The sequence below is a fragment of the Ursus americanus genome, chromosome 14 (genome assembly GCF_024610735.1).
Source record: "Ursus americanus isolate L20-20 chromosome 14, mUrsAme1.1.p, whole genome shotgun sequence".
Lineage (NCBI taxonomy): Eukaryota > Metazoa > Chordata > Mammalia > Carnivora > Ursidae > Ursus > Ursus americanus.
In genome coordinates this window covers 43103981-43117974 of record NC_142140.1, presented here as the reverse complement: position 1 = coordinate 43117974, position 13994 = coordinate 43103981, and the positions used below count along the sequence as shown (strand labels likewise).

The 13994-nt window shown below is 50.1% G+C and overlaps 1 protein-coding gene across 1 annotated transcript in view; it reads right to left on the bottom strand.

Annotated features, from left to right (window-relative positions):
* The window catches only part of SUGP1 (SURP and G-patch domain containing 1), a 30073-nt gene that overhangs the window by 15593 nt on the left and 486 nt on the right, over positions 1 to 13994 (bottom strand). The window contains exons 2-7 of the mRNA XM_045778595.2: positions 12527 to 12701; positions 7835 to 7935; positions 5793 to 5993; positions 3560 to 3683; positions 2921 to 3021; positions 1889 to 2012 (exon numbers count right to left, since the gene is read on the bottom strand). Of these exons, the coding sequence (XP_045634551.1) occupies positions 1889 to 2012; positions 2921 to 3021; positions 3560 to 3683; positions 5793 to 5993; positions 7835 to 7935; positions 12527 to 12701 (826 nt within the window). The remainder of the gene's footprint in view (positions 1 to 1888; positions 2013 to 2920; positions 3022 to 3559; positions 3684 to 5792; positions 5994 to 7834; positions 7936 to 12526; positions 12702 to 13994) is intronic.

Below are 13994 nucleotides of genomic sequence, written 5' to 3'. Positions count from 1 at the left end.
CCATTGTTAACACATTGTTTCCCAAAACACAGAGCCGCTGGGGTGTGCGTGGCCCAATGTGAGCAATCAGGAGGGCAGGGAAGGGCCAAGAGAGGCAAATACACGAGCTGCTCCTGTTACATTTGAAGGTGAAAGAAACTGCCTCGCACCTGACTCCATGCGGAGATTAAACGGACGACGCTGCTCACCTTTGGCCACTTCCCCACCAGGGACCCCAGGCTCTGCCCTTGCCCTGGCACCCCTTCTTCCCTCTGGCCTCATCACAGTAACACCCAACGAGCTGGGCGACCACCAGTGAAGCCCCACAGAGGAACCAGAGCTGCCTGTGCCGAGAGTGTCTCGCATTTCTGACCCCAGGGGGGCAGGCGTGGCCAGTGCTGCTGGGCCCTGGACCTCTCTGACCAAGGGCAGCAGCCTGGGCTCGCAGCCTCGACAGAAATCCATAACCTTGCCCACCTTACCTGCCGTAGATCTTTTCGTAATCAGTTCTACTTATGACTAGTGACGGTAAATTAAATGTCCTTCTTAACTAAAACTTAGGTAAACGGAGTTAAAAAAAAAAAAAAAGTGGTGCAGAGTGGTGGCCATTATCATGATGTTGTGAGGAGATCTCAGGTGGATCTCTAGGCCAGGCAGACCCCTCTCTCAAACTCCGGACCCAAATACCCCGTGGCCTCCACGAAGGCTCCTGGCTGCCCAGGTACCACGTACATGGATCCCTGAGCCCTCTGCCTGCCCTCGTCCACTGAGTCACCAAGCCTTGGCTCTCCCTCTCCTAGTCCCCACAGTTCTATCAGCATTGACACCCCTCCCCCCCATGCTTCTCCTCTGTCTGCTTTGACCTGGTGTGTCTGACACCCCTTACAACTGTGGCCCATGACCTTGGAAGCACAGTTTACCCTGTCACTCTCTGTGCAGACCCTCCAAAGGCTGTCAGTGAAGACCTGCCCTCTAGGACCTTGCCCTGCCTGGCTCCAAGGCCCAGGGACACTGCACACTGATGCTAGCCCTGCACGCCAGTCACATCAGTGTGGCACCTGGATCCCTGCTGCTTCACTCCTGCTTCCTTTGTCCTGAGTCCCCAGTGGCATCTAGAGCCACTGACTCAAGTAGTCCAGACTGTTGCTCCTGGACTTTTTGTTACACATGCCATCATATCTCCCTGCTTTCTGAGTCGGAATTTGTGTTATTCACGGCCAAAAATGAATGGGTGCATCACCCCCACACTGACTTCAGCATCCCTGCTGGTCCCTACCCAGCACCGTGACTGCCCAACCCCTACTCCAACACCCTGCCCCCCAGAAACCTCACCCAGCAAAGAGGTGCTGCTGAACCCATGCAACGAATGAATGGGTAAACACAGACCCAGCCTGAGGGGCTGGGATGTGGCTGCATGGCTGCAGACAGCAGGGAAGCCAGGCTGCTTGTCCCAAGCCCTCTGTGGAACCTGTGTACAGGCTGAGGTCCCCACTTCACAGAGCCTAAGGTACCACATTCCCACTTTCCTGCCACTCCCTTCCTGACCCTACAAATGCACAAAGTGAACAACACTTCTGGGAGTTTCTGCCCAAGAGCCTGGCCTGCTCCTAGCCTAGGGCTGCCATCTGTTACAGAAGGAGCCTGGGGAGCACTAGAGACTTTTTCTCCACGAGGCACGCTAAAAATAGAAGACCCCAAGGGTCCCCGCATGCCTGCCTCAGAGATGATTTGGGCTCCGACAAGTAGTTGCCCATGGGGTGGCAGAGCTGGGCTTGGGAACTCCTAGGCCCGATCCTGCCACCTTCTGACTGTGGGACTCTGACATGCTGAGACCACCGGAGACGGAGGAGTGGCAGTGCTGTGATCAGGGTGTGTGTGGGGTCGTCTCCCTGTTTAGTTCCCCTCATACCTGAACGCCTGGTTCTCGCGGTTGTTCTGGAGAGCGATGGTTTCCACTTCTGGACCCCCGTCCGCTATGAACCTGGCCAACTTTTCTGCAAGGTTCTTGGCCTCTTCGTCCTCTGGGGGTGAAACTTTAAGCAGGCTGTCAGTACTGAGCTCAACTCACCACACCCAACAGCCTAATTTCTGCTAAGAACCCCATGGGCAACAAGAGGGGTTTATTTTAGGAACAATGCAAAGAAAAACAGGCAAATGGGAATCAGATTACTGCATTGGGACCAAATACCAGAGTTAATATTACAATATATCTTGAGCCCCTGCCCCCACCCTGTCCCTTCCCACCCCACAGATCGTAGAATGTGAGTCTGGATTCAGGCCGGAGGGGAGACGGGAGCCCCACCTCAGTCTTTCTGTCAGGGGCTGCCCATCCAGGTCACACATGAAAGTGGGCCTGGCCCTCCTCTCCTGGGGAGAAGGTCAGGGCACAGGGCGGCAGGAGACAAAACATACCGACCTCTGTGGCCTGTGTTTCGCCTAAACATCATGTCCCTGCCACCCACCATAATCTGCCTGGGATTTTACCTCATGATGGCTGGAGATCAGCTAGCATCTCCCCCTCCCCTGATACTCATCCCATCCATCAGGAGCTCATCAGCGGATCCCTCCTGTCCTCTATTCCCCTCCCCAAGCGTCAGGCACATTCGTCTTTAGGTCCTCAGTGCCAGACAGACAGCAAAAGCCCGTTAACACTTATTTAAATGACCAAGAACCAACAGACAAGCACTCCATCCCTCTGCTCCCTATACATGCACAGAGCAGCGCCCTTGAACAATAGCCTTGACCTTGGCCCTCAGACTCTTCCTCACCTCAGACCACTGGTGAAGAGGGCAATACCGTCCCCAGGGTGACCCCGGCTGCCTAAGAGGGCACAGAGTTGGGCCCTAGGCACCACCCCATGCACCAGAGCCTCCCAGAACCCCATTTCCATATGGTTTGTCCACACACCTCCCCAGAACCTCCCACCCCCTCACCCACTTACCTTTCTGAGAGGATGCCTGCAACTTCTGTGCCTCCTTTCTTATCTCAGCCACCTTCTTTCTGTAGTAGAGGAATTCCCTGCTATTCTTATCATGTAAAAACCTGGAGAGAAGTTTCGCAAAACAGACAGGAAGGTGAGCAGCAGGGATGGGCTGACCCAAGCAGCTTCTGAAGAATGCTGTGCAAAAGCAAGCTGGTGGGGTGCCTGGGTGGCTCAGTCAGTGAAGCGTCTGCCTTCGGCTCAGGTCATGATCCCAGCATTCTGGAATCGAGCCCCGCACGGGGCTCCCTGCTCAGCAGGGAGTCTGTCTCTCCCTTTCCCTCTGCCCCTCTGCCCACTTGTGCTCTCTCTCTCAAAATAAATAAAATATTAAAAACAAAACAAAACAAAAGCAAGCTGGTGAGCAGAGACACCTTGTTGGGGTCTAAGACTAAGCCTCTGTACCACACTGGAGCCACACCTAACCCTCTGGTGCGGGTTAGAAAGCACTTGGAAACACAGACCAGTATCTGGCCCGCACAAGCAAGTGCCCCAGCCCCGACAAGCCTCAGTAACCAGCAGGGTTTTACAAGAACACATGTACTGCTGTGTGACAAGCACATTAAGCAGTGGTGGCCTTCCCCTCCCAGAAATACTTACGAAAACGCCGGGTTATCCTTGTAGTTCTCCATAGCTACTTTTTCTAACTCGGGGCCTCCTTCTGCCACAAAGCGGGCCAATTTCTCTATCACTTTCCGAGTCTCGGCTCCCTCTGGGGGTGAAACTTTAAGGAGGCTGTCAGTACTGGGGTTCAACTCACACACCCCACAGTCAACAGGCACACTCTCTCTATGGACCACAACGACAGAGGGGTGGGGGAGAAGAGGATGAAATGCGGGAGATTGTCGGGTGTCCTGGGTCCAAGCACAAAGCACTGTGACGAGGGGGTAAGCAGTCTAAACAGTCTTCGTGAGACACACTGGCCGGGAGAGAAGTGTAGGAGTGTAGTCTGGGAGACCAAGTCAATTCCCAGGCTGGAAGGGAGATGTCAGAAAACATAGCCAGTCTCCCCTTCTTTTCTGAAATACTTAGTTCTTTTTATTTACCAGGGTTCAGTTTAACATATTGGTTTCCTGTTACCCTTCAAAGATGACAAAATCCTTTTTAAAGTATCATTACAAACTCTGACTTAAACACATCGAGTGAGTTTCAATCCATTTTAAACATATCAGGTGGGTTTCAATCCATTGCAATTGTCATCACAGAAGCTCAAATGTCCCCTCTGTGGCTGGTACAGCCTCTTCAACCTGGCTCCCAAGGCCTTTGGGCCTGACCCCAGGAGTCTCTGATGGCCTCCTGGCTATCTGCTTGGACAGGGTGCTCCAGGATCATCTCATATACTTCCTGACCAGACCTAGAGCCAGCCATTTCTCCAAGAAGTCCTGGTGTCCATGAGGGAGAAAGTGTGTTTCCAGACCACGATCTGGGTGCCAGGGGGCGCTCACTGCAACAGGCTTAATCGTTACCTCAGGGCCTTTACAGTGAACAGAGCTACAGAAATGTTCTTTTTGTATTTGTATTAGCCTTCCCTCTGATCCGCGTGGAACTTGCTTTTTTATTTCATTGCTGGCCTGTTCCTGAGGCATCTGTAGGCCAATTTACGGTTCATGTCCCTTTTATGAGAACCCCCTGGAGAAATTTCTCCCTGCCACTGCCTAGGAATGTTCACTGCTCTCAGCAACAAGGCTAGACACTGAAGCTGCAGCCAAACTTATTTCCCTTGTTGCTTTGGCTGCCAGGAAGCTGGGGGATAGGAGGTCAGGGACCTGTGGCCTGAGGAGGACTCTGAAGAGGTCGTAGGGACTTTCTGTAGCCACCTTTCCCCCTAGCCTACACTCTTCCTGAGTGCCTGGCAATGACCCTGACTTGCTTGCCATTTACAAAGGTGCTTTTCTGAGGCCATGTCAATAGCAGGCCATAAGAGGCCTCAATGACCTCAAAACACTCACAGCCCCCTGTAAGGCATCACTTCCCAGTAGGGTAGTGTCAGAGCTGCCGTGATACCTCAGGAAACAGCTCCCTCCCTGGCTCCATCCTGACAGAGGTTGGCCATTGATCTGCTCAGATGCATGGCCATAAGCCAGCACACTCAATGAGAGTAACAAGTCTGAAGGTTGTCGCAGCATAACTATATGTTACTTCAATCCACCCTCACCATCAGGGTGACAGGACTGTGTCAGCCGGTCTGGGGCAGAGATGGCCCAGGCCTCCACATGGTTCAGGAGGCACTGAGGCCTTGTTCTGAATGCAGATGGGAGTTAGATACAGCGGGAATGCTGCCACCGCCACCTCCACCCTCCTACACTATAGGACCTGGACTGGTTTTCCAAGAAAAATGACCATCCTTCCCCTGGGCAGGAGAGCATGCCCTCCAACCTGTGGGCTTGTACCTCTGGCCCAAACTGGTGGGGACAATAACCCGCAATGGGAAGAGGGGCTTCCGGTTCTCAAAGGGCTCAGAAAGTGTGCACCCAGACAGGGGAGCCATGGAAGCTCCCCCTCTCATGTTGGGACAAGGAGAGATACAAGTGAATGCTCCTCTGAGAATGCCCCTGCCCTGGCTGGAGACTGGCCCACACAGGTGAAGGATGGTTCCCACGGCTCCCAGGACAAAGTCCACAAGTCTGTAGCCCCTCCACATTTCCCTTTCACTGCTCCCCACCCCCTTTCTTCACTCGACCCCAACCCTGGAGGGTCCCATGCTGGCCCTTGGCTCAGCCTGGAGGGCTGGCAGCCCCTCACCACTAGCCACACTTTCCCCGATGACCATGGGTCCCACCCATGAAGCTGGAGGGGCGCTGGTCAAAGGAAGGTGGCAGCTCCCGCACCCTACCTTTGATCTCCAGCCACTGCTCGTAGTCTTCCTCCTCATCCTCATCAGGAGACTGGAAGACACTTGGGCGGCTGGCCACAGGCAGCTGCTTGGCATGCACATAGTTCTTCACCTGGCCCGGTGGGCTGCTGATGAGAGGGGGCCTCTTTCCGGTGCGGGGGAGTACTCGAGTGGGGGCACTGGGCGTGCTAGGTGGGGCATCTTGGGATAGAAAGAAAGACACCCATGCTCAAGGTCTGAGATGCACATTTCCCCATCTTCTCACCATGCTGCGTGAGTGCATTAAGCAGGGCTGAGTCCTTGGCTTTCAGCATGGTGACTGGCAGGGGTGGGTATTCAGAGAGGATGCCATCCTCATTTTATAGAGGAGGACACTAAGGCTCAGAGAGGAAAGACTTGTCACGGTCACCCAGCCTGAAGAAGAAAGACTGGGCTCTGCAGGTAGCGGCTCTGGCAGAAGACTCCCTAACATTTGCGCCCAAAGCCCAGGGATGTGCCAGCTCTTCTGGATGGAGCCTGAGCTTATAACCATTCCCCTTGACTGTCGGTGGCAAGCTGGAGACAGCCTATTCGGGGCTTTTCAAACACAGCTCCTGGCCTAAGATCCTGCAGTGAAGGGCTGACACAGTCCTTCCTCCCCCTCTATGGGTGAATTTGGTCTTAGGTTAACTTTCTTAGCTGTTTCCTAGAGACACTGACAAGACTAAAAGTCAGCTGTTTTGCCAGCAACTTTCTTACATTAAAAGTAAGCTGATTGAGGGGCGTCTGGGTGGTTCAGTCGGTTAATCATCTGACTCTTGATTTGGCTCAGGTCATGACCTCAGGGTTGTGAGATCCACCACCACTACTGGCTCCTTGCTCACCCGGGAGTCTGCTTAAGATTCCATCTCCCTCTGCCCCACTCCCACCCATGCACATGCTCTAAAATAAATAAATAATCTTTTTTAAAAAACAAAATTAAGCTGGGGTGCCTGGGTGGCTCAGTCAGTTAATAATCTGCCTTTGGCTCAGGTCATGATCTCAGGGTCCTGGGATAGAGCCCCGAGTCGGGCTCCCTGCTTGGCCTCTCCCTCAGACCTTCCCCCCGACTTGTGCACGCACACGTAGGCATTCTCTCTCTCCCCCTCTCTCTCTGAAATACATAAAATTTTTAAAAAATTAAGCTGATTGGTAAACTGCACAACCATAGATAGGGGTGGACTCCCTGCAGTGAGGGATTCTCGCACCTCACATGGCCCATGGACCTCCCATGGGCCACGTGGCCCTCCCACCTATGGATGGGGTCCCATCCCTCGAACCCTGCTCTAACCCACGCTGTGGTCCCACAGCCCTGGTGTTGGTTTGTAACCCTCCAGGGAGCTTCCCTGGTGTAATCTGAAACTGACCCCCGTACTCAGAGAGCAGGGAGAGACCAATGAAAAAGGTAGGCCACTCCAGGTTGGTAAGCAGCAGTTGTAATAAACAAAAGGAACTTCACATGAGGCTTGTCTTGGGCGGCAGCAAAATGAATGGATCCCTGCACCTGCCTGCCAAATCTTAAAAGTGTACGGACACCTTAAGTGGGTTCAGTCACATATACTCACAGATGTTCTCATTACATCACTACCTCAAGGCTATGTGCTTGGAGTAGCTTCTGGGAACAGGAAGGACAAGGGGAGCCCACATTTCAAGCACAGGGGAGGGGGCAAGGAGCCTCTGAGTGCCAGCCAGGGTCCAGCTGACCAGTCAACTGGTGGGCACATCTTTTCGATGACATTCCCCAACACCCGGGGCATGTTTAGTCAGGCCCCTACCCCCTGGACTAAAACCTGGCTTCTCTGTCTCTGCTCCTATGGGGTAAGCACCTTGAAGGCTGGGTCTGTGCTCCCCCCTGATCATTTACTGTAGGGATGAACAGAATTCATCCCAATCAATGTAGGATGAGAGGAATAAGTCTGAGTCGGGACCTGCTATTTCTGTGACGCCCAGAGACCCCCAGAGGAGAGAGCCAGCAGGGCGAGCCCCAGCAGAGGGAGGCTCAGGAAGAGGGTGACAGCACTCACCTGTGCTGGTCTGCGCCTTCTGCAACTTCAGAAACTGCTGCAAGAAGCTGCCATCATTAGCAAACTTGTTGGAAACGGAAGAGTTGTGTGCATTCGCAATTCTAGACCCGAGACAGAGGACAGAGAGGGTGAGCCACAAGAGCAGGGGCAGGGGCCTGCCTCGCCCATCTCAGCCCCACACCCACCCCACGTTCTCACCTAGTGGGACCCAAAACCCTCCCCCAAAGATGTCTCGGGACTACTGAGTGCACAGAGCAGCTTTCGTAGTAAAATGGAATAATGTGGTGCTAGTCAAAGCAATAGTGTCTACATTGATGTTATCGCTACCTGTATATCGACCCTCCAGGTTCACACAGTATCTCCAACAAGACAGCTCAGAAGCACCTGCTCCCCCTGCACCTGCATACTTGTTAACTAACCAACTGGGCTGTTACTGGCTCCCATGTCTGTCTTCTCAGCTAGATATGAGATTTCCAAGGCAGGGCCTATGTGTCTATACCCACGTGTGACTGCAGTTCCGGGCCTGAGCCAGTCAGAGCCTCTGTGGTGCACAGCAAAACACCCAAAGCAATCTCTTGGGAGAAGAATTAAAGGGGGATTTTATATTCTTATTATTTTTACACACTCTTTTGTTTGCAAAAGGTATGTTTAAATATTTATTTTCAACAAGTCAGCACTAAAGCAAACCCAGGGGCCCAAATGTTTAATTCAAATTCAGTTTTCCTGATCATAAAAGCAATAGAGGTTTACCATGGAGAAAATAGGTACACAGAAAAATAGAAAGCAAAGGGAAACATCCAAAAGAGTCTCTTTCCCTCAGAACAGCCACTACTAACTCTTTGGTCTATTTCTTTGATGTGTCCCCTAACTTAGAAACAGAAGGAAATAAGGCTATGATCACAGTATATATCCTACTTCTTCCATTTTCTACTGTAACATACCCTCCTGCCCCAAACCTCAGAAATTCCTCCTATATACTGCTTTCAAGGCCATACAACACTCCCAGTTTTGTCATTAATTACAACTATTATATATTTATATGCCGTAATTACTATATATTACACATCGTATTATTATAATAATTATTAGTTATTGTTATACTGACACATCCAATAATTGGTAAGGGCTCAGGGAGCCCACAGGCCTAGCCTTTTTCCTTTAAAATTAGGTATTATTCTTCTAAAAATTCTAAAAATCTAGAAAGTGTTATTCTTCTAAAAATCTGTTGTAATGAACTAAAAATGGAAACAACCTAATCAACAAATAGCACTAGTTAAATATATCACAGGACTTCCATAGGGCAGATGGAGCAGCCCTGAAAACTTAAAATTTGAAAGATAAAGCAGTAAAGTACAACATTAAAAGAAAAACAAAAAAAAGCAGGATATAAAACAACATCTACAGGGGTAGTTAAGCATCCAACTCTTGATTTCTGCTCAGGTCATGATCTCAGGGTTGTGAGATCGAGCCCAGCATCGGGCTCTGCACTGAGCATGGAGCCTGCTTAAGATTCTCTCTCTCTCCCTCCCCATTTCCCTCTTCCCCTCCAGCCCCCGCACCAAAGAAAACCAAACAACTACAGTATGGCCCTATTTATGTCAAAAAAATATTTGAATTAAAAATTGTTAGGGGTGCCTAGGTGGCTCAGTTGATTAAGCGTCTGCCTTCGGATCAGGGCGTGATCCCAGAGTCCTGGAATCGAGCCCCACATTGGGCTCTCTGGTCAGCCAGGAGCCTGCTTCTCCCCTACCTGCCACCCCCCCGCTTGAGCTTGCTCTCTCCCCCTCTTTCTGTGTCAAATTAAAAAAAAAAAATTGTTAGAAAAAAACATCAAGGGGCATCTGGGTGGCCCAGTCGGTTAAGCGTCTGCCTTCGGCTCACATGGGGGGGGGGGCCCCGCTCGGCAGGGAATCTGCTTCTCCCTCTGCCCCTCCCCCATGCTCATGTTCTCTCACCCTCACGCTCATACTCTCTCTCATAAATAAAATCTTAAAAAAAAAAAAAGGAAAGAAACAAGAAAAAACCATCAAAATGCAAACAGTACTGTCTCTGGGTTGTAGGGTTATAACTGCCTTGTTTTCCTCTCCTTTATTTTCCATGAAGTCTACTACATATATGTAGAGTTGTGTGTGTGTGTGTGTTTTTTTTAAGATTTATTTATTTTTTAGAGAGAGAGAAAGAGAGCCCATGCAAGCACAGCACGGAGAGGCAGAAGGAGAGGGAGAGAGTGTCTCAAGTGGACTCCATGCCAAGCATGGAGCCTGACGTGGGGCTAGATCCTGACCTGGGGCTCAATCCCGACCGGGATCACGAATGACCTGAGCCAAAACCAAGAGTTGGACGCTCAAATGACCGAGCCACCCATGCACCCCTGTGAAGTTTTTTGTGTTTTTTTTTCATACAAAAGAGAAGATTCTGCTGACCCTGGCCTTGTCCTCATACTATGAGTATCTCCCTCAAGAGGGATGAAAAGAAGGTGGGGACAATGGACGACAGGAAAACACCTTGGGGCAGCAGCAAGCAGCAAATGAATCCCACTTGAAAACCACCCGTTAACAGATGGTAAGGGATATTATGCAGCCTTTAAAAATCCTGGCTCCTGACAAACAGATAAACAAAACACAGCCCATCCACACAATATTATTTGCCGTAAAAAGGAATGAAGTCCTGACGCAGGCTAAAAAGTGATGATCCTTCAAAGCATCCTGTCCAGTGAAAGAAGCCAGACACAAAAGGCCAAATGTTATATAAAATATCTAGGATAGATTAACCCACAAAGACGGTAAATTAGCGGGTGGGCCTGGGTGGCTCAGTTGGTTAAGCGTCTCCCAGGGTCCTGGGATCAAGCCCCGCATGGGGCTCCCTGCTCAGTGGGGAGTCTGCTTCTCCCTCTCCCTCCGCCCTCCCCCTCTGCTTGTGCTCTGTCTCTCGCTTTCTCTCTCTCAAATAAATAAAATCTTAAAAAAAAAAAAAAAAAAAAAAAGGGCAGTAAATTAGGGGCTGCCAGGGGCTGGGAAAGGAGGAAATAGGCAGTGAATGCAAATAGGTACTGGGTTTTCTTTTGGGATGATACAAATGTTCTAGAACTAGATATTGGTGATGGTTGCATGACATTGCGAATATGCCAAAAAATCACTGAAATGTATAGTTTAAAAGATCAATTCCATGGCATATTATTTATATCTAAATAAAAATGAAACTTAAAAACTATGATGGTTCTAAAGAGTTGCAATGCAGAGAAGAACTTTTCTTTTAAAAAGTTGAGGGGGAAGTAGCACGTGAAATGGATCATAACTTTGTGAAACAAAGCAAAGACACGGAAGGGGACTATAACAAAATGGTTGTCTTAAGGCAACTTGAATGTTTATTTCTTCAATGAAAAATTCTAACTTGTTATTCTATGGTTTTACAATTAAGAAAATAACCTTATTTCCAAAACTGCCTGTATTATGCACCCACCCACCTGATGCTCCCTTTCAGCTGCCTGATCCTGGTGCTAGGATCCAGCTGCTTCCAGGAGACCCACTTGGAAGCATGTCTATAGATCCTTCCCAACTTGTGCAAGTCCTTCCATAACCTTAGGGCAAAAGCCCACAAGCCCACTGACTGACAGATCACTCCATATCCAGTCTCCACTTTCATGAATGCCTTGGAGATCCCAGGCTCTGGGTTCCCATAAGAATAAGGTCTAAGTCCTGCCCTCAATGACATGCCACAGACTCTTAGAAAAGGTGGGAGCAGGGCGCCTGGGTAGCACAGCGGTTAAGCGTCTGCCTTCGGCTCAGGGCGTGATCCCGGCGTTGTGGGATCGAGCCCCACATCAGGCTCCTCTGCTATGGGCCTGCTTCTTCCTCTCCCACTCCCCCTGCTTGTGTTCCCTCTCTCGCTGGCTGTCTCTATCTCTGTCGAATGAATAAATAAATAAAACCTTTAAAAAAAAAAAAAAAAGAAAAGAAAAGGTGGGAGCTGGGACAGCTCTGTAGAGGGTTTAACATATTCTATGGTTCAGACCCCAGAGGAAGGAGCCTGTCTCTCTGACTGTCAATCTCCAGCCCGATTTTCTTAGATCTTGTCATCCTAATCACACCATTCCTGTTCAAAATTCTTGGGTGCCCTGAGCAAGACAGGCAGGAGGAAACCCAGCCTGATCTACCTCCTGCTTGGCTCTGAAACAACCCCTTTGATGCAATGGCTTGAGCCACCTGACACAGGGGCTCTCTACCCCTCCTGCCTTCTGCTGGATAGGCCTTTCCCTCCTTCCTCAGTGGGCTGGCTCTGAGAACGCAGAGCCTCTGCTCGGCCCCCACAGTGGCTGCAGCACCAGGGAACACACTGCTTCATGTTACCCACTGGTAGCTCTGAGGGTAGAACTGGCACCCCCTTTGTTAATAGACCGTGAGCCCCATAAGGGTAGAGATGAGAGTCTGGGATTTTGTTCTGTGCCACATCCCTGGTCCCTAGCCCACAGCTGGTCAGCAGTAAATAACTGGTGAATAAAGGTAGGCCATCCTCTGAGCTCACACATCCCTCGTTTCTCTCTTGCTACCTGAGCCTCCTGAAAGAGAGTATCTGTGACACTCCTTGCATCATCAGGTTATGGCCAGGTGCAAGAATATCCTGACTCCTCTTGAATATAAAACACTCTGCCGGTAACCCTCTAAGACCCCAGCCCAGCTGCAAGGGGACACTTACTCGCCAGGATGTGGGGGCTGAGGGCTGATGACCACCTGATTCTGCTTGGCTTTCTGCTCCATTTTGGCTTCAATTTCACGTTTCTTCTGAGCAATGAGCTCTTCCTGGTGAAGGATGTTCATGTTCATTTTTCCAGACTTGGGAGGAGCAACCCCAAACCACCGGTTAGCCTTTCCTGAGGAGAAAAAAGCATATCAGAAATCGTCTTTGCTCCATAAACATGTCCAGTGACTGCTACAGGAGCAGCCCAGTTGCTGCTGCCTATACCAACTGACATTCAAATGTCTATTTCTCCATTTATTCCATGAATATTTACTGAGCTAATATACCAGGTGCTCTGCTCAACCAGAGAAGGGATCTCTACCAATGTGGGTCTCACCTTGGGCCAAGAAGGCAATAGACTCACACCCAAAAAGTAGCTGCAAAATTTTAATAAGAGCTCTTTGCTAGAAACCAAAAAAGGGCTGAGAAGAATAATAGAGACCTACACAGCTAGGGCAGTCAGAAAATAACTGTTAGAAGAGAAGACATTTAAGCTGAAACCAGAAAGATAAAGAGCCAGCCTCCTGAAAAGCCGCATGGAGAGCTATCTGGGAAGAATAAAGAGCAGTTCCAAAAACCTAAGGTAAAAAAAAGCCTAGTATATGCAAGGACCAGCAAGGGCCCAGTGTGGCCAGAGTGGACTGTTCCAGGAATGGAGGTGGAAGTACAAGATAGGAGTCTAGGTTTCACTTTAAGGGCTCTAGGGAGTAACAGAGGAGTATTAAGCTGACAAACAGTATTTTAGAGATCATTCTGACTATTAATTGGAGAGAGAGCATGGTAGCAGCAAGGAGACCAACAAGGAGGCTTGGATGGTGTCTTGGAGGATGATGGTGTCTTCAGATGAGGGTGGGAAGTGTGGAGATGCAGAAGACACTCAAAAGTTCCCCCATGGGACTCAGAATAAAATCCAAATTCTGAAAGTTGATTTTCAGAGCCCTGTCAGAAAAGACTTCCCTCCTCACTTCCACTTCATTCTTGACATTCTTCAAAATGACAAGCCCATCGCACCCAAAAGACTTTGCACTGGCTCCATCCCAGTGGAGTGTGTCACTCCTCAGCTTTTCTGCGTGGAAAGCTCTGGCCTCCAGGCCTTCCCATAGCTGGCATCTTCTCATCTCAGATGTCTTCTGCTCGAAAAGGCCTTCCTTCACCACCCAATATCAGCAGCCTCCACCCCCATTCTCTCACATCATTATAACCTGTGTCTCTGTAAATATTTCCACTAGGTGCATTGTCTGACGGCCCAGTAGAAAATAACCCTCAGAATGGCAGGCCCGTTTTGTATTATCACTGCATCCCCAGCGCCTAGCATAGTGTCTAGCACACAGTATTTGCTGAATGGGTGAATGCATCCCAGTTGGGGGGGGGGCGCTAGGGTTGGAAGAGAGGGAAGGGCAAGACCTGTGGTAAAGCGGGGGCTCAA